This window comes from Corvus moneduloides, chromosome 6 (genome assembly GCF_009650955.1).
Source record: "Corvus moneduloides isolate bCorMon1 chromosome 6, bCorMon1.pri, whole genome shotgun sequence".
Taxonomy (NCBI): Eukaryota; Metazoa; Chordata; class Aves; order Passeriformes; family Corvidae; genus Corvus; species Corvus moneduloides.
In genome coordinates, this window is record NC_045481.1 from 5,858,448 (window position 1) to 5,884,442 (window position 25,995).

Here is a 25,995-nt window from a genome sequence, read left to right on the forward strand (position 1 = left end):
AGGAAGAGAAAGAAAGCTGACAGCAAAGTGAGGAATTGGATATCACAGAAAAGAAGTTAGTACCTGAAGGAACAGCTGCATGCCAGGGCCTATACCAGGAGCTGCAAATGTGTGTGTTAACACTCGTTTGGGCAGTATTTTTTGGAGCATGTAAAGACTTTTCCTTTAAAGGCAACAAGGCAGTGGTTTCAAATGTGGTGAGATGGGGGTTTTGCTTCTCTGCCATGAAGCTGATGTGAAAGAGTGTGTTTGAGTTTTAAATCTGAGGAGGGAGGTGGGATGAGTGTCCCTGCCCAGGCAGTGTGTGCTGGCACAGTGGGTGACCTTTGTCAGCCAGCTGTGTGCCAGACAGGAGCAGCGTGTGTGGGTATTTCTGTCCAGAGCAGCCTGCTGCAGGCAGTAGTGTGTGTCATTGATTATACACTGATGCCCATGCTCACAGGCTGACTCACTTTGGTCCACAAGCCTGGTCATGAGATAACTGACCTTTATAGCCTGGGAAGGTGTGAGAGGCTCTGTGCTGCTCAGAGGGCTCAGCCCTTGCCATTCACACTCGCTTTTGGTTTAGGTGATGCTTGCCAAGATGAAAGAGAGTGGGCAGCTCTATGCAGTGAAGGTGCTGAAGAAGGATGTCATTCTGCAGGATGACGATGTTGAGTGCACCATGACCGAGAAACGCATCCTCTCCTTAGCAAGGAACCACCCCTTCCTCACCAAGCTCTACTGTTGCTTCCAGACTCCTGTAAGTATAGCCCAGGCAGAGGCCAGCCTTCCTCCTGACACTGGCTGGCATGAGGAACCCTGTTGTGTATTTGGCTGCTGACCTGTTACAAATGTCCACTTCAGACCCAGGAGAAGCCTCTCTGCTTGAGGATGAACAGAGCGCTCTGCTATATTCCACCTCTAACATCTGCTGGGCATTTGGCAAACAAAATCCTGGCTTTTTCTAAGCTCCCTAGCAAATTGGTAAGGCACAAAGCCTTTCTTTGTGTCTTCCCTAGAAACATCTCTGTTCCATTGAATGTTTCCAAGTGCAAATGTCTACACATCTGTAGTGTCCTCTGGTTGCTCTGGGATCTCAGGCTCTGCTCTGTTGCTGCCTGAATTTTTAGCTGGACTGTATTTGCATTGAGTTTTCTGCAAACTTAAAGATTTGTACTTGGAACCAGAGGTTCCTGTCTCTGCCAGCCTTTGTAGACTGCTCAGAAATGAATGAAAGATCCTTCTGGGGTTCCTGGAAAGGGTCTGCCTGACATGGGTGGACACTGAGTCAGATCTGTGTGCAGTTGGTATTTCTTTTTGTGTAGGGAAGACAAATTGGCAGCATTGCTGTCCCTTGTGCCCTGTGTACCTCAGTGGAGGACAGCACGTGGGCTGAGTGCCTGGCTGGGAGCCTCATTTGGTGTGAGCTGGTGGCTGGAAGCCTCTTGCTGGTGTGGGTGGTGGAGGAGGGAGTGTCTGAGATGGAGGCAGTGGCCACAAGGTGAATTTGGGAGTCCCTCAGCTAAGCTTTTTTTAGGACCAAAGCATTTTCTGCAGTGTAGATCTTCAAAACTGCCTGGGCTCTTTTCCAGTTGCATTTTTTTCTTTGCTATGGGGCAGTAGAGCTTGTTTTCCTCTTACAAGAGGCAGGAGAAACTTGCCCTTTTAATTGTAGCTTTTCTCCTCCTACATAAACCCAAAATACTTCAAAAAAAAAAAAACAAACAAAAAAAAGCAGACAAATGTATTCAGCCACCCACCCATTTCTCTTTTCACTGGGGTGATGCAACAGCCAGCTCTGGAGGTGAAGAACTGTGCTCATTTAGGGTGGAGCCCTTGGGTAGACTCACATAATTGAAATTGAATGGTTTGTGTTGGGTTTTATTAATACACAGCTCACATGGTTCACAGAGCAGCTGTGCTGTATAGCAGAAATGAAACTTATAGCTCACCGTTGTCACTAGTAACCAAGGAAACTTTTATTTCATGGTATTTCAAGTTGTAATGACTTTCCTGAAGTATTGGAAATGTTCAGTATTGATGTGTTCTGTTTGAGGTCAAATGTGGGTTTTGCCACTCGTTGCTATGGCCTTTGCTATGGCTTTGCTGACTGAATTTGCAGTGTAGATGTGAAAACAGCAAATGTGCTCCTGAGCTGTGTAGAGTGTTTCCCTTGAACTTGGGGAAGACTCAAGGTCACTGTGTGAGCGCTGTTTGTCATGTTCAAAAAAAATTGAACGCAATCTGCTGTGGGTGCAGGCAGAGTCTTCTGGACTGGTGAAGTAATTGCAGAGTCTTTTGCAAAGAGGAAGAAAAGGGGAGAACTCAGCTTGTTTAGACTAGCAAATTGTAGGTAAAAAGAGGATCTGATCGATGTCTGCAGATGTCAAACACTGAGGAGGGAAACAAAGCTGTCAAGATGCTGGCTAAGATTAAAGGAGTCTAGACTGGCCATGGGTACAGTTAGACTGGAAATAAAAAGGAGGTTGCTAAACAGTAGAGCAGCCTGGAACAGGAATTTCTGGACCAGCTTGTCATCAGAGGAGCAGAGGGAAGAACCCCTCAGCCCTTGGTGCCCTGAGCACAGAGCTGGTCAGTCCTTGAAATGGTACCAAGGGAGTGGTGCTTGTATAGCAGGACCCTGCTATTTCCAGTCTTTCCTGGGTTCCTCTTTTACTTGAATCCCACTTTGCTTCATTGTCTAGATTGTCTGTAACAGAAAACCACTTCCCCTCTGATGATAAACAACACCAAAAAGGGAAGTGTTTGCAAAAAAAGTGCAGATGATTCATAACATCTTTTGCCCATGGTCTGCACTCAGTGACACCCACTTCAATCCAGAATAACCAGATTTAAATTGCTTACAAAAGCACAATTAAACCCCTTTGCTATAGTAGAGAAATGATTGCAACCCCAGGGTATTCACTGGACCCAATCCTTCCACGAGGTCTTAACCAGGCTGATACAAACTTGGGATTTCTGTTTATTTTTTGTATGGCATGGGGATATCCCCTCCATTAACAAGACCTTGGCAGAAAAAGATATATATATATATTTATATATTTATATATATTTTTATATATATATAAACCATTATATATATAAAAAGAGTAACCACTTATTCAAAATGTCATCCTGCAGCCATATTTAAAAAGCTATGGACTGGGGGCACGGTAGCACAAATACCCAGTTTGCAATTACATGGAAACCACATCACATGTATCACAGTTACAGCCCAGACTCTTAAAATGTGGTATTAATGGTTCATGTTATAAAAAACAAAGCACAGCTCCCGGCTGCCATGGAGATCCTGGATACATAATGACCTATGTTATTACTGCCTTTAGTAATTTTTCAAGAACTAGCTGTTTTGAGGCCTCCTACCATTTGTCAAGGCCAAGTCAGAGCCTGATCCCATAGGTCAGGACAAGCTGGGACTGACTGGCAGAGCAGTAGCCCAGCTGGAGGGCAGACAGAGCTTATGGTAGGTGCCAGGCTCAGTATGAGCCAGCAGTGAAGCCCCATAGAACGTGAGCTAAATTATGGACTGGGCTGCTTCAGGAGCTCGGGAGAGTCATTATCCCTTCTTCCCGGCACTGGCGAGGCTGCACCTAGAACAGGGGTGTCCAGTTATGGCCTCACCTCTCCCAGTTCAAGAAGAAATCATGGAAACTCAAAAGGAAGGCTCTTGGAAGTGCCTGAGATGCTGCTGCAGTATGAGGACAGCACACTTATGGGTTCTGAGGATTTGGCTGGATCCAGAGCAGATTGAATTCTGGTTCTTTTATAATATCCCACCCAAACCAGCAAACTCTTCCCCTGGCTTAAGGAGCCTGAGGGTGACTTTAACAGCCTGGGACATGTCTGTTCTGCACGCTGTGATGTCATCTGGTGCCAGGAATGCACCATTCTTCCAGGGATGCCCATCCCTGGAAGTGTTCAAGGCCAGGCTGGATGAAGCTCAGAGCAACCTCGTCTAGTGAAAGGTGTCCCTGTACAAGAGAGGAGGGTTGTAACTAGATGACCTTTAGCATCTCTTCCAACCCAAACCATTCTGTGATTCTACGATTAGCTGAGCAGGCACAAGTACCCGAAACAGCAATGCATTACCTGAGTTCATCTATACTGCTGCTGCTTCTGCTTGCCTGTTTTAGAGCTGGCTGAGGTTTTTCTGAGCTTACATTAGCCACTGACGGTTTTCAGAAAGGTTTTCTGTTCTCTTGTGCTGCCTCTGTGCTCAGTGTGACCCTGCTTTAGTCTCAGCTGCAGCGTAAGTGATGCCTGCCAGCAAGGGTGGCTTTGTTTGCCCAGGGTGGGCTGAGGCTGCCTGACCTCCTCCTCGCTCCATCAGGGCTGAATCCTGCAGCCACTAGGTGGTAGGAGCTGCAAGGGCTAGCTCTGCCTGGTGTGGGTCACACTTTTCAGAGCCTAAAGATGAAATAGCAGCAGCTCAGCAGGCTGGCAGAGGCTGGATGTAGCCATCTGTGTGCCCAGCACTGGGCTAGGCAGTTTTGGACTTGCACCTCCGGATTCCTTTCCTGTGAAAGGCAAGGAAAGAGTCCAACTGCTCCATTGCAGGGGGGTAATTAAAGTCCTGCTCCAGCTGCATCTGTGGGAGGTCTTCCTTGCTCACCATATCTCTGTTTTTTAAAATTTTAAACTTTTTTTTAATTGAAGGCCTTGCCTTGGGAGCTTTCCACCTTGCCTAAGCCATTTAACTCTGCTTTTTTCTAGGGCCTTAGAATAATTCTTTAGTGTCAGAGAGGATTATGCTTCCTCTTCAGTAATCTGTGAGTTGCTGACAGGTGCTGGGACCTGAGGATAATCACGGATCCTGAATTAGGGGTCACAAGCACCAAAAAGTGTTTGTTTCCTTTTACCTGACACTGGTGTCATCCAACACTTCAACAGTACTGTCCTAGAAGGGGTGAAAGAGGCTATATATATAAATAAATAAGTCAGGAATGTGATCCTGGGGAATGTGAATCCTGGAATGTTTTAATTAAAATCAGCTTGCGGTAAGTAGGTCCTGTCTTCTTTGGGGTTTAGGAGCCATCCTTCCTGCACAGGTGGTTTGCTTTTAAATCCTTTTGTCTCCACTCATATGCATGAGAATGAAGAGGGCTGGGAGAGATCAGCTTCCCATGCAAATAGTGTCGAATAGCTTCTGGGTTTTATGTTTATTGCCCTTATCCCTTTTCTCATAACCAAAGAGTCCTTCCAGGGGACTGTCCCCCAGGCGATGCTGTTCCCAGCACTATCCCCGTCAGCCAGCCTGATCGTTATATGGATTTGCTTTCCCTCTGGCTCTGCTGACAGTTGCTGAGGCTCAGAGCATGCCCCTATTGTTCCAAAAATAGTGGGACACGAGAACTTGGCAGAGGGATGTGATTTTTCTATAACGAGCATCCTTCAAGATAATAATGAGCAGGGTGCTATTTAAGCCAGGCGGGACTGGCCTGGGACTCCAGGACAGTATAATCATGGAACTGGTCCCATTTTACAAGGACAGCCTGCTGTTTGGCATGCAGTTTTTTTGTCCCCTTTACTGGCTGCAGGCTGATCAACATGGAAGAGGAAGGTTTCTCCACATCTCCACTGGCTCTTGGGACACTCAGGCAGTTCTGCCAGGGTCAGCGTGGGCATCTTGTCAAGGGTCACCTAATTGTTTAGAGAGATGAGCCTGTATTTCACCTCCCAGAAGTGTTAGAGCTGACCTGGAGCCCTCAACAGGGACATCATTTTCAAGTGAGGGCCCACGAGCCAAAGTGGTGGGACTGAGAGGTGGCAGCTCACCCACCCCTTGCCCCCAGGTGCCACAAGGGAAGCCTAAGTGCCCTTGTTTGTCCAGGGGAGTCCTCTGTCATGGTCCCTCCAGGGGATCATCAGCATCATCCTGGTTGTCCACCAGTGACTCTAGTGTCACCAGGTGGGTAGAGCACAGGGCAGAGCACGGTGTGCTGGAGGTGAGGGAGGCTGGAGTGGCAGTGACAGCTTTCCTGGGGCTCTGGGAGATGAGGAAGTGCCCTGACACAGACTTTGGAGTGTGCTGGTGGGCATTCAGGAATTAGTGAGGCCTCTTTGATGTTCTCTTTGCAAGGCACTGAGAAGGAGCAGAGAGGATGGCTTTGATCCACTCCCAGGCTCTGAACCCCCAGCATTCCCTCTGTGGCATGTCGTGGAGGCACAACTCTGTGCATGCATTCACGTGACAGCCAAATACACATCTTGGATGCTTTTCTGCAAGCACTGAGACTTCTATTCTTGAGAGTTGAGACCCATGTTAGCCCCAAACCACTCTGCTGGAAGGCTCTGCAAGTAAGGCTTGAAGGAGCTTGAGTTATGCTTTACCTGGGGTGGTGGGTTGGTTTTTGGGGTTTTTTTGACAAGGAGGTACAGGGGAATTTCCTCTCCCACCTTCACTCGCCAGTGCAGCTCCTGCAGGTGTATGCACCGCGGTGCCCTCATGTTGGCTTTGTGACCACAGCAGGGACAGCCAATTTCTGCTTTCCTCTGGCTCTCGTCCCGTCTAGCACAGCATAAAAGCAGGCTGGCCAAAAGTGCATCTTTTTGTGGTTTGACAGTGTTCACATCCACCAAAAACCCCTGATGTGTTTGCTGGCACACTGGTTCCAGTTGTCAGTGAACCAGACGTGCCAGGCCTCCGCAGCCTGCTCGGAAAGGCTCTGCTTTTTCTGATGTGTGCAGTGACACCTTGCAGTGGTGACTTTGTTGCAGGAACATTCGAGGCTGGGGTTTTTTTTGCAGGCAGGAGGTGAAACAAGATCAGACTGACATTTCTGACTCTAATCTGTGAACTTTGCTGGGCGTCCACACTTGGGCTGCACACTGAGGTGATGTGAGCTGAGGTGAAAACATGAGCTGGAGGGTTGGAAGGGTCAGCTGCCATCGTCGTGTCGTAGTTCCCCAGAGTAACTTTCTGACCCCAGATGGTTGAGGGACTTTGGATATTTGCATTTTCATGAAGCTGAAATAAATGCCTGTCTCCATCTGCAGTGGCTTAGGGAAGAGAGTGTAGCTTGGACAAGTCATCAAGCTCAGTGCAAGGGTAGCCAAGTGTGTTGCCTATGGTTAGCCACAGTATGTGAAAGTAGTATTTTTTGGCCTTAAAATCAAGGAAGTTGCAGCATAAAAGGGGATCAAAATGGAAGCAGCTCTGAAGCAGCCTGAGCAAGCAGGTGCCAGTCAGTATTGAGGAGGAAGAGGAAGAAAAAACAAAGGCAATCTAAGCTCATAGAAGAGGTAACTAACTGAGGTGTGAGCCAGTGGTGCTTTAGCTTTCAGTCTCTTTGAATCCATATTGCTTTCCAGGTGATGTTTAAGGTGAGAAGGTGATTTACACACCCTCACAGCAAGCTGTTTCCAAGTGGCTTTGGGGGTGTTTTGGCACTCTTAATTTTTGTGAAGACCTTTGGCTGAGCTCATAGAGGTCTCTAGCCTTCCCTAGCCCTGCCTGAGCCAGCAGATAGTGCAGAGCTCAGTATTTTGTAAAATGGGAAGAGCTATTGCAGGTTGGTCACTCTAAACTGAAAACACCAATTTCAGTAGCCTTTTTGAACTGAAGGGTGTAAAAAAAGCATGGTATTTATAGGGTTATTCTCTTCTGAGACACCAAGATGCGAGCAGCCAGCTGAGGGGTGCAGATGTCCTATAAATCTTTGATTAACAGGTAATGTCTACAGTCATACACTCGAGTTCCTTATTTCTCAATTTATTCCCCTCTAAGTTCAGCCAGTCCTTTGAATTTTTTTAATCTTTCAGGTGGGAAGAAGTGTTTATGTAGTTTTCTGTACCATTTTAAAAGGTCTGGAGGGGAAGATTTTGTTTTGCTTCTTCTTTCAATTTGTTTTTTATCCTTGTAATATCTTATTTTAATGATGCTCCAAGTGTCCTTTTTTTTAGTTGGGATTAAAAAAACAGACATTTTTTTTCACATAATTGGTTGACTTACCTGAGTTTTGATTTTTTTTTTTTTCTATTTCGGGTCTGGTCTTGTTTCAAATGGAACACACACAGGTGAACAAGATAATGATCATCCTTTTGCACATACGCTGTGTGAAAGTTTCTAGTGAAAAGATGAGCTAATAGTGTAATGCTGCTGTGAATTAGGCTGTCTTGCAGGGAGGGGATGAGGAGGAAGGATGTGTGTATGGTTCACTTGAATACCCCAGAAGAAGCATTGTTCCAGACAAATGACTGAATTTGCCTGTTACAAAAACTCTCCAGCGTATGAGCTTGAAATTTCAGCCAAGTGGTTAAGAAAATAGGGACAGGAATTTGGAGGATACAGTCAGATTTGGGGTTTTTGTTTAGTTTTGGGTTTTTTTTCCCTGGGGCAAGTGGGAACCCACAACTCCCCTCAGCTAGCCCTGGTTTGTGGTTGTTGTTGAGCTCCTCTGGAATGAGCTCAGCGTTGATGCTGCACTGTGCACCCGGGTGCCAGGGCTGCCTTTACCCTGAGGGACCCTGCAGATTTTATTTATGCAAATGGCAAGAGCCGGTTTATGATTCTCTGGGCAATGTGTATGTGCCTTGTTGCAGTGGCCCCACAGGGAGCCTCATGGTGCCCACTGTCAGCAGCGTCAGAGAGCAGAGTGTGGTGGGGTGATAACCAAGGATAACTGCCCCATTTATGTGGTTGTGACGGTGGCTGGTGACTATGAAAGGAGCTAAAAACGAGCCTGGAGTAGGGAAGTGACCTGAGATTCTCAGAACTGTGTTCACCAGCTGCCCAGCCTGGAAGAGACACCACATGCAGCTTATGCCCATTCTGAGTTGGCTTAATTTTCACTGCACCTCCTTCTAGCTTGAAAAACCACCCAAAACCAGCAGAAGAAAGAAACCTTCCCCTTCTCAGCCTTTCAGCTGCATCACACAGTGATCCCCTCATCTGGGTAGCCTCAGGGCTGGATGTGCTGTCTGTGGCTTGGTTCCCTGAGGCAGAAGTGGTTCCTGGGACTGGCGGGCACTTCCACGGCCACTGAAGCAGGGAGGAAGAACAGCCCACAGAGCAGCCCTGCTTGGCAAGCAAATGGCTGTAAAACCTGCTGCCTCTCTGCTTGGGAGTCCTGGGCCATGCCATGGCCATCACCTATAATGTGAATGGGCTTCCAGCTGAGCCAGCACGGGGCAGAGGTGTTCCTTGATGTAGTTGCTGTGATTTGAAATCAAAGGGCCAAATCTTTACCTGACATCAGTCACTGCCTTGCTCCGTTGCAGTCAGGCGAGAGTGGCTTTGTCTGGAAATTTGGGGCTGAGCTCATTAGATCTGCTCCTGTGCTCACAGACGTGTTTGTAAAAGAGTTGTTGTCGTGACTGCTTCATGGTGAGCCTGTTCACAGGACACCTGTGATCCTCCCTGGATTTGAAACCATGTGTAAGGCCCCTGGACATCTGCCTTCCTTAACCCCCAGAGCTAGGAGCAGCAGGCAGCTCATGAGGGTGGTACCTTGGTTCAGGGGCAGGATACTGGGGGGAAGCATTCCCAACAGGAATTCATAGAATCTGTGGATTCTGTGAGGGGCTGGGTATGAAATCATAGAATATGCTGAGTTGGAAGGGACCCAATCAGGATCATTGAGTCCAACTCCTGGCCCTGCACAGAACAGCTCTGTGCCTGAGAGCATTGTCCACACCCTCCTTGAGCTCTGCCAGGCTTGGTGCCCTGGGGAGCCTGTTCCAGTGTCCAGACACCCTCTGGGTGAAGACACTTTTCCTAATAGCCAACCTAAACCTCCCGTGACAAAACTTCAGGCCATTCCCTTGCATCCTGTCACTAGGCACCAGAGAAGAGATCAGAGCCTGCCCCTCTGCTTCCCCTCATGAAGATGTTGAAGACCACAGTGGGGGAGGGGAAGCATTCCCAAGAGGAATTCATAGAATCTGTGGAGGGCTGGGTATGGAGGACAAGCATTTCCTCACAGAGCAGCATCTAAGAGTGGGGCATGGCTGTGTTAGTCCTACAAAGATAAATACTCAGTTACAAACCTGTTTATTATTCCTCCTTCAGATCCTATGCTTTGCAGTGCCTTGACCCAGATACAGATGGCCACTTGCACTGCTGGGGAGTTGGACATGTGGCTTTCTGGAGCCCAGTACTGAGAAATCACGGTTTATTTGCTCGCTCCCAGCAAGACCTAGGGCAGATTTGCTTTGTGTGGGGGTTGTGGACCACGAAGGGAGAACATTGGGAACACTGAGAGAGCCTGCCAGCTTTTGTAATTATCTTGTAATAATTTGCTTGCACGCTCCCTAAGCCCTGCTACTCTTTTTGGAAACAATAAAGTTTCTCTGGGAAGCAGTGACACAGCTGTCTCTGTTTGGGGATGATTTGGAAAGCCTGCCTTCTGCTCTGCAAAGCATTAACTGCCAAAACAGGGAAGAATGACTGTTTTCTTGGGGAGACCCTTTGGCTTCAGTGAACTCAGATTGAACCCAAAGCTGATTTTCTAAGGAGTTGTGTGCATGAATTATTTCCAAAAAGATGAAATGCAAACTAAGTGGAATTCCTGAGCCAGGCTGATTTTTCAGGGGGGTAAATTGGACCCTTGTGATTGGAGATAAGGTCCCAAGTGTCTTCAGAGATCTTTGGTCTTGTGTGGGTTGTACATGGACATCAGCTATGAGTAGAAGAGGGTAGAAGTTGGCCATCACACTGGAGGGAAAGGATGCTCTTTTAATAAAACCTGGATATTTTTTCTTCTCCTGTGATGACAAAGAGGGAAGGGTATGAGGATCCAAAACAGCTTGTAGAGCTGGTGAGGACAAAGGGCTTAAGTGATGCTTGAGATGGTTTTCAGTGTTTGCAAGGGGCAGTAACCAGTGTGTGGATTGTCCTTCTTGGTGGCTTTTGCAGTCAGGGACTTTCTTCAAGCCCCACAAAACCCCCTAAGACAATGAAAGAATATTATGGGTATTTACAGGTACTGTCAACCACTGCTGTGCTTCCAACAGCCTTTGCCCTGCTAATAAGGGAGCAAATAGGGATGGAAAACTGAAATTAAAAAAATAATTTTTTTTTTAAAGCCAAGAAAAATACAAGAGACAGCTCTCTTGCATGAAAATTGATAGGATTAATCTCTAGGTGTAGTCCAGCCTTGAAATTACCCTGCCTGGTCCCATGGATTTTGTTTCCTTCAAGTGTTTCTTTAATTTACAGTAACAATTGCTCTGAGACTTTATTCATCTTGATCCCAGTCCAGGAATGGTGCAATGTGATTTCCTCCTGCGGCTGCCACTTGCTGCAAAGCCTTTCATGTCACTGTTTCCTGTTGACTCAAATGCTCCTTTCTTACCACGTCAAACAGAGATACCAGATCAGGGAGACTTCTGGGCAAAGCACAATAGAAAAATACACATGTGAGGAGTTCAGCACTGGGCCCTGTCGAAAAACAATTCAACTGCTCCTTATTCTCACTGGTGGTCCCCAAGAAAGGAGACACATAACTGACTCTTAGGTCAAATTTGCAAGTGTCTGAACTATCTGCTGTTTTAAGATTTACTTTTCCTGGCCCCTTTTAAGGTTATTTACTCAGTCTTACTCTTCCAGCTGCAAATTGCCTTCTTTCTTTTTTTCTTCTTTCCTCTTTTTTTCCCTTCCTCTTTTTCCCTCTTTCTTCTCCCCTGTTTCCCCTGCCCTTCCCTGCCTCTCCCTCCTTCTCTTCCTCTCTTTTCATTGCCCTCTGTGGCAGCGGCAGCCCTCCTCTTCTCTTTTCCTTCCCCCCCTTCCTTTCCCACCTCTTTTTTTTTTTTTTAATAGGACACTACTGGTTATTTTATTTCTTAATGATTCTTGGAGGAGTGGTTGGTCTTTGCAGCTTAGCAAGCTGATGGTCTTCCTTAAGAGTAAAAATGGGAGGCCTTGCCTGGCTTTTAGATGCTTTTCCCCAAAGGATGGTCATTAGTGCTCATTTTCCTAATGCTTGTTTCCAGGCATGTAGCAGACCAATGCACAAATGCTGCATTATAAACCGGTTGTAGTACCCATCCTGCTCTTTTCTTCAGCAGCCCCATGGGCTTTCTAAGTGTTAGGAAAGTGGGCAGACAATAAGCTGGACTTCTTTAAAATTAAATTAAAAAAAAAAAGTTTTAAAAGCTGAGTAACCCATAGTTCTGTATTTATGCTTGACCAGTGAAATGAGCCCATGGGTGGGTGTGACTGTATAACACATGTGGTTATGCTTGCTCAGGTTTGCAATTAGTCTGAAGCAAGAGCAGTTTTTAGCAAAAAGCTGCTAATTCCATGGCAGCAGTGATGTGAATTTCAAAATCAGCTGTTTTGGTGCTCACCTGAACATTTGAGAAAGAAGTAGTGTCTTCCTGTAAGCATCATAGTGGAGACGAGTACAACCAGAAGTCTGAGGTGGGCTGTGGAGTTTTGCCTGCTCTGGAGAAGCTGGACATAGATGTTTTAAGATAGGAAGAGTTAATTTTGTTTCCCTGAAGGTCACCTTTAAGGAAAGAATAGAAAATCCATGTGTGTTCACCTAAGTGCATGCATGTTTATACAGGCATATGTATCACATAAATATGCACACGCCATCCCTCACCAGGCTGCTGGGAAATTAAATTGCTTCCTGTTGGGGATCTGGCAAGAGGGATTTCTTTTTTAAGTATGGGCTTGAGGAGATGCCTGGACAAGCTGGGCTAGATAAGTGTGTGTCATGTGGAGAGATCAGCAAGGAAGGAGGTGGGAAAGAATAACAAGGAGATGTAAAAGCCAGCTTGACTGGCGAGGCAGAGGTGATGCCTGTGCTGCAGCTGGAGGAACAGGCAGGCACAGGACAGCCAGACTGAGCTTAACCAGTTGCAGTGAAGATGTGGCATTACAGGGCTGATGTGGGCTGAAGAGCCAAGGCTGCTGGTGGGTTTGCATATCCATGCTGCTCTGGCTCAGACTGCTGCTGCAGACAAGCCAGCTCGGGTGTCTTTCGGTGCCCTCTAATAAAGACAGAGTGAAACAATGAGGTGGTGTTGTTTATATGGACTGGAGATAGCATTCAACACATGGCCTTGGTGCTGCAGTAGTGTTGTGAGAGTGCTGGGAGCAATGGTGAGGCTGCACCTCAAATTCTGGGTTCAGTTTTGGGTGCCTCACTGCAGGAAGGACATTGAGGTGCTGAGTGTGTCCAGGGAATGACAGTGGAGCTGGGTAGGGGTCTGGAGCACAAGATGAGGAGCAACTGGGGGTGCTCAGCCTGGAGGAAAGGAGGCTCAGGGGGAAGCTTCTCGCTCTCTACGACTCCCTGAAAGGAGGGCGCAGCCAGGTGGAGGTCGGGCTCTGCTCCCAGGGAACAAGGGACAGGACAAGAGGAAATGGTCTGAAGTTGCACCAGGGAGAGTTTAGGTTGGATATTAGGAACAATTTCTTCACTGAAAGGATGGTCAAGCTGCCTGGAACAGTCTGCCCAGGGCAGTGGTGGAGTCCCCATCCCTGGAGGTATTTGAAAGACATGTAGATGTGTGGCACTTGGGGACATGGTTTAGTGGTGGGCTTCGCCAGAGTTGGGTTAGTGGTTGATGGTCTCTAAAGGCCTTTTCCAACTCAAATGATTCTATGATTTAATGATCTTTACCTTCTAGAAGGAGCCCAGAAGGAGCTTCATGGCAGAGCCCAGGTTGGCTATGCGAAGCAAGCTGTCCTCATGTGTCACAAGCCATTTGCTTTCCTGCTCATTTCCATTGAGAAATGAGGGAATTTCTGGTTGTTTTTCTTCTGCTGTGTGCATCTCAAGATGTTAATACCAGTAGTCATTTCAAGCTGGCTGACTGCCAGAAAGTGGAGCATGACAATGCTTATCCTCTTAAACTTAGAGAGGGTTTAAAGGTAGCTTGTAGATAATTAACATCAGACCTGGGAAGGGGCTTGTGGGAAAGAAAGGCATGTACTACCATTAAAAGCCTGACTGGTCTCAGTTGAATTCTATGCCTGTTTTCCAATCTGCTTGTTCCTGCTACTCAGAGAAAAACTGAAACAACAAATACTGAAAGTCCTGAAACAATTGCTAAAAGAAATTTTTGAACTAGACTGCAACAATTTCGGGGTTTATTTTTGTGCCAAATCTCTCTGTGTCCTTCCTCTCACAGTCAAGTGAACACATGTGAAAGCCGTACTCACTGTTGAGCACACAGCTTAAGCGAGTGCCTCCCTATCTGCAGGCTTTTGCAAAAGCCAGAACAAAGCCAAAAAAGAAACCTCAGAGACTAACAGCTGTGGTTAATGAACTGAACTTTATCAAACAGGTTGCTTTTCTGCTCAGCAGAAATTTTATTTACACTTCATCCTTATCAGTTCCTCTACTGCCCAGAGACCTCTGCAGAGGTCTCTGTGCAGGTTCTCTGCATAGAATCATTTCCTAATCAGAGGAAAGCTGGAACATGAGGGCCCAAAAAGCAGCTGCCATGCAAGTGTATGGCAGGAAATCCCATCCTGGAAAACAGCCCACACTCTCCAGAAATAATGTTGGGATATCCTCGAGACAATGTTGTGGTGAAGCTGCATTCTGATTATGTATGTTGTGTTATGGAGCAGCTTTTCCCAGAGGTCTGAGATGTTTACTAGGGAGTCAGTGATTTTTTGCAGATTCCTCTTGTGCCACTGAGCTCAGAGAGTACTGATGAAGGGCTATCATTCCCTGCTGATTCAGGCTAAGGGTAATTCAGGGAAACCCAATGGGAGTTGCTTAGTGATGAGAACATACTTACTGACGTGCCCAATCCACATATGAACAGGAATTGATTTCACAACTGGGGTCAAAACTTCTGGGAGGAGTGCAGGGCAAGGAGGTACTAACAGATCTTCCTAGTATTGACTTGATTTTCCCTGAAAAAAATCAGCCTTTCCCCCCACACACAGTCTCATGTTTACTTAATCTGTTTTTGTTTGAGAGATAATTGTTTTACTAAGACTTTTCTAAGCCTGGCCAAGGATGTGATTAATGCTGTTCATGTTTGTTGTGGTTGCCTGTGTGTAGGATCGCCTGTTCTTTGTGATGGAGTTTGTCAACGGCGGGGACTTGATGTTCCACATCCAGAAGTCGCGGCGCTTCGACGAAGATCGGGCCCGGTTCTACGCTGCAGAAATTATTTCAGCCCTCATGTTTCTCCATGAAAGAGGCATCATTTACCGGTGAGCCCTGCATTCATTGCTTCCCTTTGTCTGAACCCCACAGCTGAGATGAGAGCTGGAGTTCTCTGCTTGAATAAAGAAGTGTCACTTGCTGCCCGCCAGGAACAAATTGTCAGCTGGGATAACAGTACCTCCACATTCCTTCTGCACATTGGCCAAGGTGCACCACTTTCCAGGAGGGAGTGAGATTTCTGGGCAGGCATTAGATTAAACCTTCCCAGATTTTCTGGGAGGTGAATGTAAGGATCTGTTGCTTTTGCCACAGTGTGCCATGTTATTTCAAGACTAATGCGTACTGGTCACACCAAAGCCTCTGCTTCCCTGTTTAAACCCTATCTATTTCACATACCTATTCAGTGCCACTCATCTCAGCCACTAAAAGTCTTTTCATTCCTGCCATGGTCCTACAGCAGGAGTTTTTCCTTCCTGTCCATGTCTAGCATCTTTGTGTTTGGAACAGGATGGGAGCATCATTGCCTCCATGTGTCAGCCTCCGCTCCAAGTCTCAAGGCTGTTCTCAGGAAGCTGCTTCCCATACATAGTTCTCCTTTGTTATTTGTCATTTTTCTGTACTCACGGGGTCAGTTTGGTTGTATTTTTTCCTTTTTGTGCTGCTGAACCGCTCCCCTGTCAGCTCAAGCATAAAGGCGTAGAGCAGCCAGCGTGGATCAGAGCCAGGCTGCTGTGCAGAACCATCCCTGGCCAGCATGACCATTTGACCAGCATCCTCCCTTATGCCCCAGGGGCACAGCAGGGCCTCTTCTGGGATGGAGCAGAGAGGTGTCATCACTGCCACAGTCTGGTTGTACAGAAAGGTTTCTTTCTGCCATACTTCACAGAACACCTCTGGCATCCTTGTGCCCAAAGCACTGGGGAAGAGGAGCAGACAGTTGTTCTCTTTGGAATGCTGTTACCTGGAATCCAGCAGCAAAGCACGCATTTTTGAGCATGCTCTGCTGTAGCCCTGCTCAGTCCCACTTGCAGCATGCCAGTACTGCAAAGAATAATGTCAATTCTCTTTTGCTGCTTGGTTACAGTTGTACTGCTGGGATCCAGAGCTGGGTGCAGGATGAGACCAGTCCCAATCCCGTCCAGCTCTGTTAGTGCCATTTCTGTGGGTTGGGTCACACGCTGTCTGATTTGGGAGTTTACATAGTTTAACCCAGGAAGTAGGGCATCCTCCCATGATAGATAAACCCAGGTTTGAACTCACTAAAACCAGAGCAGCTGAGGGCTGAAGTGGCCAAAGGGCTGGGGGCTGTGCGAGGGGCACTTTCCTATCTGATGGTGAGATGGTAGGATCAGTCAAGCAAAGGCAGCTTCTCTGTCTCTTCCTACCTTGATCTCCAGTAAGAAACAGATGGTCAGGTGAGGACACAGAATAGTAAAATATTTTTAAGTATGAACTCATGTGAAATATATGGCACAGTGAAATAGAGGAGTGTCATTTTGATATTCTCCATGTCCTGAGAGCCTGAAGATGACTAATGATATACCCTATGTATCAAGCTCCTAAAGCACAGTGATTGTCTGTATGGAATAGCAAATCTCCTTACTCTACAGCTGGATTTCAGTCTAATTCTTCCCTTGTGAATAATGCCAGCCGCTGAGGAAAGACCCTGCCAGATAATTACACAAATGACATTACCCTTAAAATAGTGACATCCAGTAGTTATTGTCAATCATTCAGCAGCAAAACTGGGTCTGTGCATAATGTAATGCCATGTGCTTACAGCTTGTCCTGTCTGCCCCAGCCTGCTGCCTGTCACAGGGCAGGAGTAACTGATCCCTCTGGGTTTTGGCACTCTTCGAGTGCTGCTGTATTTCATGATAGAAACTGGAGAAGTAATTGAAAAGCTCCTCGAACAACTGCACAGGCTTTGATCTTGTTAAGAAACTGGTTAAGCTATGGAGTCAGCTTCAGCTGCATGGGGCAGATCTGCAGGGGGGTGACTTGGTTTCTTGTAATTAGTCGGGGTTCTGGAAGATGTAAGAGGAGAGAGCTGCTGGCTGGGGCTGTACTGAGCTGAGGTTGCTTCTGTGGGGTCACAAACACCAGGCTCTGGGAGAGTGTGCAGGATGGAATCACTGCACTTGTGTAAGAGAGTTCGGATCAGATCTTAGGATCAGAATGTGAGTGCTTGCTTAGGAAGCCGGGAGCAGGGGGCAGAGACACCAGAAATAGCCTGACCAGAAAGGGTTTTGCCACAAGCTCTTCAAGGTGTCTCTTCTTTCTGGATTTCAAGGGTGAGTGGAGGAAAAGAGCTCCTAGAATACTCTGCGTCATTTGTTTTTCTTCTGGGCTTGACTTAATAATGCTGTGTTTTTCCTTGCTCTCTTCAAGATTAAGCAGTTCAGGAAAGAATCTGCATTTACCAGTGCAGTGAGTGTTCTCCTGGTAAGTCAAGTTGCATTTGCCACAAGCACTGCCAAAAGCTGAGTTTTCTCTTCTTTGAAATGCCAGAGAGATTTGAGAGACAGCACTGAAAGTTCATCAAGAAGTAGCTGAAACTTGTCATTGTGGCCTGGGAGGATGGTGCTGGTGGCTGCTAAAATCAGGTGTTCACTGATTCCTTTTTCAGCCACACACAAGCAATTTGAAATAGCTATAGTGCAGTATTTTTGCAATTGCTACTGTAAATCCCTGAGAATGGGGTTCCTGAGGCAGATGATTCATTTTGGTTATAGGTGACTTTTAATGTTAAAACTGGGGTTACAGCTGGATTGGTGCCCTCATGGGATGGTTTTCATGATTCAGCTGGAATTTTCAGTGAGTTTACGCCTCATTTTGAGGAAACTCCTTTTTTGTTACTAAACTGTGGCCAGAATAGGAGTCCCATAAACATACATTGTATGTATTTGGGGCTCTTTAAAAGAGAGATTTCAGTTTCAAAAACCTTTATTTTTTTTCTCTTCATTGCAGCACTACAAAGGAGAGATAACTTTCTGGCCTTATCAAGGAAAGGTCTCTGTCTTGCCCTGAGCTGAGGTTTAGCTGTCAACTTAGCAGCACCTATTTATAGTTGCTTCCTGAAAAAAAACCCCAGCAAGTACAGTGGGGTTCCTTATCCCATCATACAGGAGAATGCATCCAGACATGAAAACAATCTCTTTACATGTCACATCACAGTGTATTGTGCACCCCTGACCACAGAGGAGTAGGACAAGGACATACTTGGGATCAGCTTATGCTGGTTGTTGCCAGGAAAACATTAGGTAATAATCGTGGTTATTGTAAATAAAATCTTTGCTCACAGGGTGATACTTGTGCACTGCTGCTTTCACCAGGATTATTTCTAAAGGAAATGACTGTCCTGGGTTCTGTTGCAGATAGGTAGGTTGGTTTGTCATTTTTTCTAATGGCTGTATGTGCTGTTTTTCTTGAGGCAGCTTTTGCAGACTTTCACTTTACAGTTCAGCAGTTCCCAGGGTAGGGGAAGCATATTTTGGCTTCTGTGCATGCCAGAAACAAAACAAAGCAGTGTATCTGAGCAGAATTAGGCTGCACAGTGGCTTACTCAGTGCGAGGGAGCTGGTCCACTCACAGCCTGCTAAAATGCAGAGGGATAGTGGATGATTATAAGGGTTTATTTCAAAAGCAGGGCATTTTCTTCTGTGTAGCACTACTGTAAAAATGGCTGGTCTGCCCTGCTGCCCTCAAATTCAAACCTTGTTGTAGGCTGGTGTACAGCTTTGGGAGTGGATGGATCCACATGCCAAGGTCACCTACTTGTGTATTGAGGGCAAAGGCGAATATTTCCTTAAATTTGGTTGTTGTGGAGTTGGATTTTTTTGGAGGAGGGGGCTTTGAGGTTTACAGTAAGATTACAGTAAGACCTTTCTAAAGGCAACATAAAGCAGTCAGCCCAGCCTAGTGGTATGGCCTTAACTTTTAAGACAAACTTTTCTCTCTCTCTGCAAATGTGTCTCGCTAGTAGGATGCCTGGGCTGAGAGGCTCACTCTTGAGAACACACCTCCACTACCTGCAGAGATGATACAGCGTGCAGGACACTGATACACAGTGTCAGCTGTGCACCTTGTACTTCAGTGGTTTTGCCAGCCTGAGGTGTGGAGTTGGACAACAAAGACACCTCCATGCCCCATCTCACTGCTGGCATAGAGGCAGATAAATCCTTAAGGCTACCCATGGTGTAACCAGGACCCAGAGGAGCTGAAAGGCTGGGGAGAAGGACTGGTTACTGGGTGTCTGAAGAACCTTGTTTTTATCCTGAGGGCTTGTGCTGATCAGCTCATTCCAGTGCCTTTGTGACTGTATTGATGTTTCTAATGCAGCTGACCCATCTGGAGATGTTGGGGGTCTGCTGGTGCCTTATCACACCTCTGGATGTGGGATGGTGTGCAAAGAATCCCTGTGCTCTGGTGTATAGGTCCTGTGACTCAGTGGTGTTTAATAGGATGCATGGTCCCTTTGGAAGGCAAAAGATAATTCCACGCTTACCCAGATAAAGAACATGGTCTGGCCCTGGGGCTGAACTCCAGCTCTTGGGAAAAATAAGAAGAGCATGTTAACAGGCAGTGTTTACTCCTCTGTGTGTTACCTGAGAGCGTCTCCTTTGTGTGTGGGGTACTCCTTATGACAGGGGAAAACTTCATCCTCTGGGATCTGGACAGATTGCTGGATACTGTCCAGGTTTCTGAAATCATCACCTTTCCTTAGTGGAGGAGACCCATGAGGTCTGCCGAGCTGTGTGTCTCATGGCTGTTGGCTTTTATAGGGAATGGCCTCTTTGCAACAGGTTAATTCCCTGCCAATTCAGACAATGAGCCTGTGACACTTGAAGGAAGCTTTACATAAGGCTTTTATGGAGACCAGTTTTGCTGGAAAGACTCCTGCTAACTGAAACAACACTAAGGTTTCTTTCAGCAAAATCAATTAAAAATTATGTGCTGAAAACAGAAGCTGAATGCCTTTCCTAATTACATACAGCCACTGTTAACAGAGCAACTTTTATTAGTGTGCTGTTTGCTTTTTCCATGGGTCAAGACAGTGTAGACACGGGATTCCTCATGTTCACTCTGTTGTTTTTAGTTGTTTTTTTTTTCCTGGCAACTGGTGATTTTGTTTATTCTCATCTCATGCCCTTTTTCACATCTTGAGCCAGATCTTGTTTCCCCTGAAGTCAAGGGGCTTTCCTCAGGGAGGTAAATGAGCAGTTGAACTGGATCTGTGACTGATAGCAGCAGTGCTCTGCAGGGCAAACTGGCTGGGTGGGGGACTATCCAGGGATTACTGATGGTTTGCTTAGGTGCTGTGCATAGCTTTGTTTTCTTGGCAAATAAAGATAAGCCTTTGGTTCAATGAGGTGTTTTTAAGCTTTTCTGAAAGAGAAAGACCTTATAGCAGCCTGGACACCTGATAGCAGCCTTCTAATATCTAAGAGGGGTCTACAAGAAGGCTGGAGAGATACTCTTTACAAGCGTATGCAGTGATAAGATGTGGGGGAATGGCCTTAAGCTGAAGAAGGGTAGGTTTAGATTGGATATTAGGAAGAAATTCTTTACTGTGAGGGTGCTGAGGCCCTGGCACAGGTTGCCCAGAAGCTGGGGATGCCCTATTCCTGGAAGTGTTCAAGGCCAGGTTGGACAGGGAGGGTGTCCTGCCTGTGGCAGTGGGGGTTGGAATGAGATTATCTTTAAGGTCCCTTCCAACCCAACTGTTTTATTGTTCAGTGAAAGTTTTTGCTTGAATGTGCTACAGTCGACGCCTCTATAGGTAATCTTTGCTGATTTGATGTATTTTATGCCTCTCTTCCCCATGGATTCGGCTTTGTGGGCAGAGTTGTTTGCATCTGAGGAAAGGGTGGGAAACAACTCAGCTAGTGCCAAAATGGGTGTGAGTCTCCATAACCTCAGGTGTGGGATCTGCTTGCTGTCACTTCAAGAACTCTGTTTGGGAGAGTTCCGAGGCTCAGTGCTGTGTGGGATTGGGGCCCTGAAGACCAGAGAGGATATATGTAAGCAGAGCAAAATGAAGGATATGCTGTGTTCTGAGAGCAGCAGAAGGAATGAAATATAAGCTGATTATCTGGTGAATGAGTGAAGCAAATCAGCTAAAAGCTGCAAACTGGCACAGAACAGCATACCAGCAGTCCCATCCCTACAACAACTGCTTAGTGCAGAAGAGGAATTTTCATGCTGGAGTCCCTGGAAATGCTTCATTCAGCTTTAGAAAACATGAAGGGATGGCTCTGAGGGTCAGGAGTGTGGTGATGTCTGTGGCTATCTTATCTGCTAGTCAACAGCTCATGTAGACTGATTTTCCCTTCTAGACAGTGCATCTTCGACATAGTTTTCCACTCAGATGTGGTTGTTGCATGCTTGTGAGATGGGCTCTTTGACAGCCTCTGGCATGCAGTGCTTAAAGGGTTGTTTCTCTGCACTTGATCAAATGGAAAGTGCAGAGAGAGAAAAACCCCAGCCTCTCACGTTTCCGTGTCATGTTTAATCAGTCAGAGTACAGGACAGTTTAGTCCTGATTTACAGTTATGCTTACGAAGAGCAGTCCTGTTTTGAGATCCACATATCAGATCTCTGTGCCCCATTGACTCCACTGTATATCGTCTGTGAACTTTGGTGGAACTTTCCACATGACTAAGGACTACTGAATAGCCTACAGAAGTTGTTGGCTCTGCCAGTGTCTACTTTTCCTTTATGGTTATTTAAAGGGATTGATTTGAAACCTGCAAACCCTGCACATAATGAGTTTGTATAAATCATTAAAAAACGCAGCTCGAAGGGGCCTCAAGAGTTTGTGTAGTTCATCCACCTGCCCCAAGGCTGGAGAACCTCTACCTGAACACAAGTCTCTCATACTTTCCCTCTTTTTTGGTGTAGCTGCTACATTTGCATATAAAAACTTGTGAACTCTTAAAGGCACAGACTCATTTAGTGAATGCTTACAATGAGAGCTCAGTGTTGTTTGAGAATTCTGGTGCTGGTGGAATAAAAGTAAGTAGTACTGCTCATCTGTGGAGGGGATAAGTGATTAGATGTGAGTTGTGTTCTGGCATTCCTTTTGTGACTAATACTTCCCCATGGAGGCATTTCACAATTAAAGAGCATGCAGATACAATTAAGAAATGGCTACGTGTAACAATTACAGACAAGTTCGTAAAGAAAGGAGACTTAGAAACCAGAATTAGGCTCAATCTTTAAGTCCCAGAGCACCTGGGAATATTTAGATTAGAATTTTTGAAACTAAGAAACTTTTCTACAAAAATACTGGTTTTTCTGTCTTTCCTGCTCTCTTCATTGTATTTTAAAGGCATAAAGGTCATCAGAAGGAGAAAACATAAAAACTGAAATATATTTTATGTTACTTAAAATTTATTTTTAAAAACCGCCCCTAAATATTACTGCTATGTTTTTAGCCAGAAGTGCTCATCTGACTTTTAACATGTTCCCTGATGCCAAGGGCATTCAGGTCTATGATTTCACGAATTTTGAAAACATTTGCTCTGAGATCTCTAAAATTGCCCAGCATTAATCCAGTAATTTTATTGATCTTTTTACCCATCTCAAAATGAGGAAGCTTTCAGTGTCACTCTCAGAGAACATGAGCCCTTCGTTGGCATTAGGGAGGCTGATATATATAGCTGGGGAAAAGGTCTCTCTGTCAACCTTAATAAATGTTTTCTACAACTTTTTGGAAGAAGGATTATGCTGACAAAATGCTGTTGCATCTGCTCCTCTGACTTGCTGAAATGGAAGATTTCTTGCATCACAATGTGTTGCAGTGAGTGAAGTTGCTGTATTTGTAAGGGACACAGTGAGACGCTCAGTGTTGAAATATTTGGCCTGCAGCGACAGCTGTAGTTATCCAGGGAGACTTTGGCTTACTCTTTTAGCAAGTTTTCTTTACTCTGTAGCAAGATTGGCACCTGCTATTTCCTTGGTCAGTAATCCCAGTGTTTAGATCTTGTTCTTTATGCCAGGGACCAGGTGGGTTACTCTGCTTTTATGCAGGCAGAGGAATTTTGTAAAGCCACCCAGCAACTTTTGGTATCAGTGGTGCACCACTGTCACACCTTGTCTGTGGATTCCTGTTCAGAGCTGTCTGTGATGATACAGATATAAGCTAAAAATAACAACACAGTGGAAAATTTCAACTATTACAGGGTAGTGCTGCAGTAATAACTGTTTTACAATTCAGAATTTCTGTGAGAGAGAATTCCCTCTTCTGCTAGTGGTAGCCTGGGCAGGATGGTGGGCACAGCTTTGTTTCTGCCCTCTGCATGCCAGCTGAACTGGTGCTGGGGCTTGTCCTTAGCTGCTGGTGCAGGCCAGGATGCAGTTTGTGGGGCCTATTCCCATGGAGCAAGGGAAAAGCATTGCTCATCATTTGGCCTCTGAGTCACAGCACCTTTGCTGTTAATAGGATGGAGAACCTCCCCTTTTATGAGGCTGTGCCTAAGGGCACAATTTAATCTTGGAATTGTATTACCTGGTTATTGTTCCACTGAAGCAGTGGCAGTATTCCAGCTGACAACAATGGAAAGGGGAGCAAGCCTTCAAGTCTCAACCGTGTACAAATGTGATATATTCAAAACCACAGAGATCCTCCGCGCTCTGAGCTGATTTTTTCTGAATCAATTAAAGTTTCACGAGCACGATTTATTATTAACATCCAGAGCCGCTTTCACAAATCTCTCGGCAGCGTGGTAGGGGAGTGCTCATGAATCAAGAAAATTACTTCCAAGTAAGAGAGGTTATTTACTAGCTAAATCCCTGATCCAGGCATACTGCCATGGCTAAGTCTACCCAATAGGATGTGTGTCTCCACATCTGAAGTGTTTCTGATCTGAAGCATTTTTGTCATGGTGCCTGGCCCGAGTGGGTCATGCCACCTTTGGTGGTTGTGCTGGAAAAGGAAGGGGGGTGGAGGAGGGGTTAAATTGGGAAAAGCAGGGTTAGCTGCACAAGGTAGCAGGGGGAAATTAAGCCATGTGCAAACCTGTGTGGTAGCAGGGGCAGTAGGAGGTGTTCCCTTCAGACTCTCCAAGGACATTCCGCTCAGCCAGCATGGGCTGTTGAAGCGAGGCTGCAGCGTGTCTCAGTGTTCAGACTCCGTGGCACTTGGGCTAAGAGTCTGAGCTGCTGTGTGACATTTAGCAAGCAGGCTTTGGGTTTTCTCCTCCCTTCTCTGGATCTTGTTACGTTCCTTTTGGCATTTACCTGGGCATGAAAATGTAGCAGGGTCCCATGTCCTTGTTGACTCATGTCTAAAAGCTGAATTAGTGTGCTTTGTATTTCTGTTTGTCAGTATCTCTCAACCATAAGTTGAGGAATTGTATACTTACCTGTGCTTTGGGGATTTTGACACAATCTTACCAACTTAATGTAATCTTTGACATTTCCTGCACCTTCTCTTTTTTTTTTTTTCTTTTACTTGATAACTATTCTTCCTAGCTGAAGCTCCCCATTCCAGTATTATTCATATCATTTCTCATATATTTTGAGCAGTAGCTTGAAACTTTGTGCCCAAACAGCAGCTTTACAGCCAGAATTCCTACCTTCAGACTCTGTTGAGCACAGAGGGAGAAAAAACCTTGGCAGCTGACTCCTGCTTCTTGCTGCTCTGCCCAGCTGAGATAAGTGAGAAAGCCAAGGAGAAGCTGTAACTCCTGCCAGCTGGCCAAGCTCCCAAAGTAATAGTCCACCCACTGGGAAGGTCAGAAGGCAGCACTGCCTGGCCACTTCACCCTTGCAGCAGCACAGAGTGTGGAGACAGAGCTGGTCCTGCCATTCTTGCTCCTGCTGGGGTCTCTTTGGGGCCAGGGCCAACCCCCATGGCAGGGTGACAGCTCTCGTTGTCCTTTGTGCTGCTTGAGATGCAGCAAGCCAGGGAAGACTGAGGCAGTCAGCTCATGCCTCACACTACAGAGTTAATTTTGAAGTTGGGGTGGCTGATGGATGGCAGGTGATCTGCTGGTGGTAGGTTTGAGATAGGACTGGTGTAACTCCTTCCTGAATTCATGTTTTTCTCCCCTATCCTTACACAAAGAGAAAATGCCCAAATAAGCCTTTGTGGCACCATATCTGTTAAATAAATAGCTTTTATCAGTGACTGAGCCACTTGAAACATAGTTCCCTGTCTGCTTTCAAAAAAGGCAGTACTAAACTGTGCTGCTTCTTGGAACTCATGAGCTTTTGGAAATGAGCCAGAGCAAAGGGAGAGCAGCTTTCAAACCCCTAAAGCCACAAGTCATCTGTGGCTTGAGTGGGCTGAAGTTGGATTCATGAGTGGAAAGTCTCTATGTCACAGATCCCCCTACACTCTTTTGATCTTGTGAAATTGCCCTACTCACTCAAATTGGTGACTGCCCTGACAGGTATAGCCCCGGGGGAAAGACAGCTATTTGGTGTGATAAAATGAATGGGAAACTATCTTGCAGCCTGCCCTATTTACTGCCCGTCATCATCTCCACTCAGAGCTGCCTTGGAGTCCTTCAGGACTGACATTTTTCCCAGGCCACAGGACAGTCAGCAGAAGTTCCTACCAGAGCTGTTGGATGCTGCTTCCCAGCATCAGCCAGTGGCATCTCTGGATCCCTGCTGGCCAGGAAGCAAGGCAGCAAATGCCAAATATTGCCAGTAAGCTGACATTGGAATGGGGACACGTGGAAGAGAGGGGATAGTCTTTGGAGGCCTGGCTATTGCCTCTGCATGAGTTAAATGTGGTATGGAGTATTGGCTATCTCACATTCTGTTATGTCTAGGACAGGTTAATTGAAGTCACTGTTTGACTGCCTGAGAGCCTTCCCTACTTTCTATTCACTTTCTTACAACCAGGTTCATGCTGAAATTCTCCATCTCTTCTCCAGGGAAGCTCCTAATATTTCCA

The 25,995-nt window shown here is 46.1% G+C and overlaps 1 protein-coding gene across 3 annotated transcripts in view; it reads left to right on the forward strand.

Annotated features, from left to right (window-relative positions):
• Window positions 1-25,995, forward strand: part of PRKCH (protein kinase C eta) — a 113,871-nt gene that overhangs the window by 53,675 nt on the left and 34,201 nt on the right. For all 3 annotated transcript variants that reach the window (XM_032111591.1, XM_032111592.1, XM_032111593.1), the window contains 2 exons: window positions 569-742; window positions 14,976-15,130. In XM_032111591.1, the coding sequence (XP_031967482.1) occupies window positions 569-742; window positions 14,976-15,130 (329 nt within the window). The remainder of the gene's footprint in view (window positions 1-568; window positions 743-14,975; window positions 15,131-25,995) is intronic.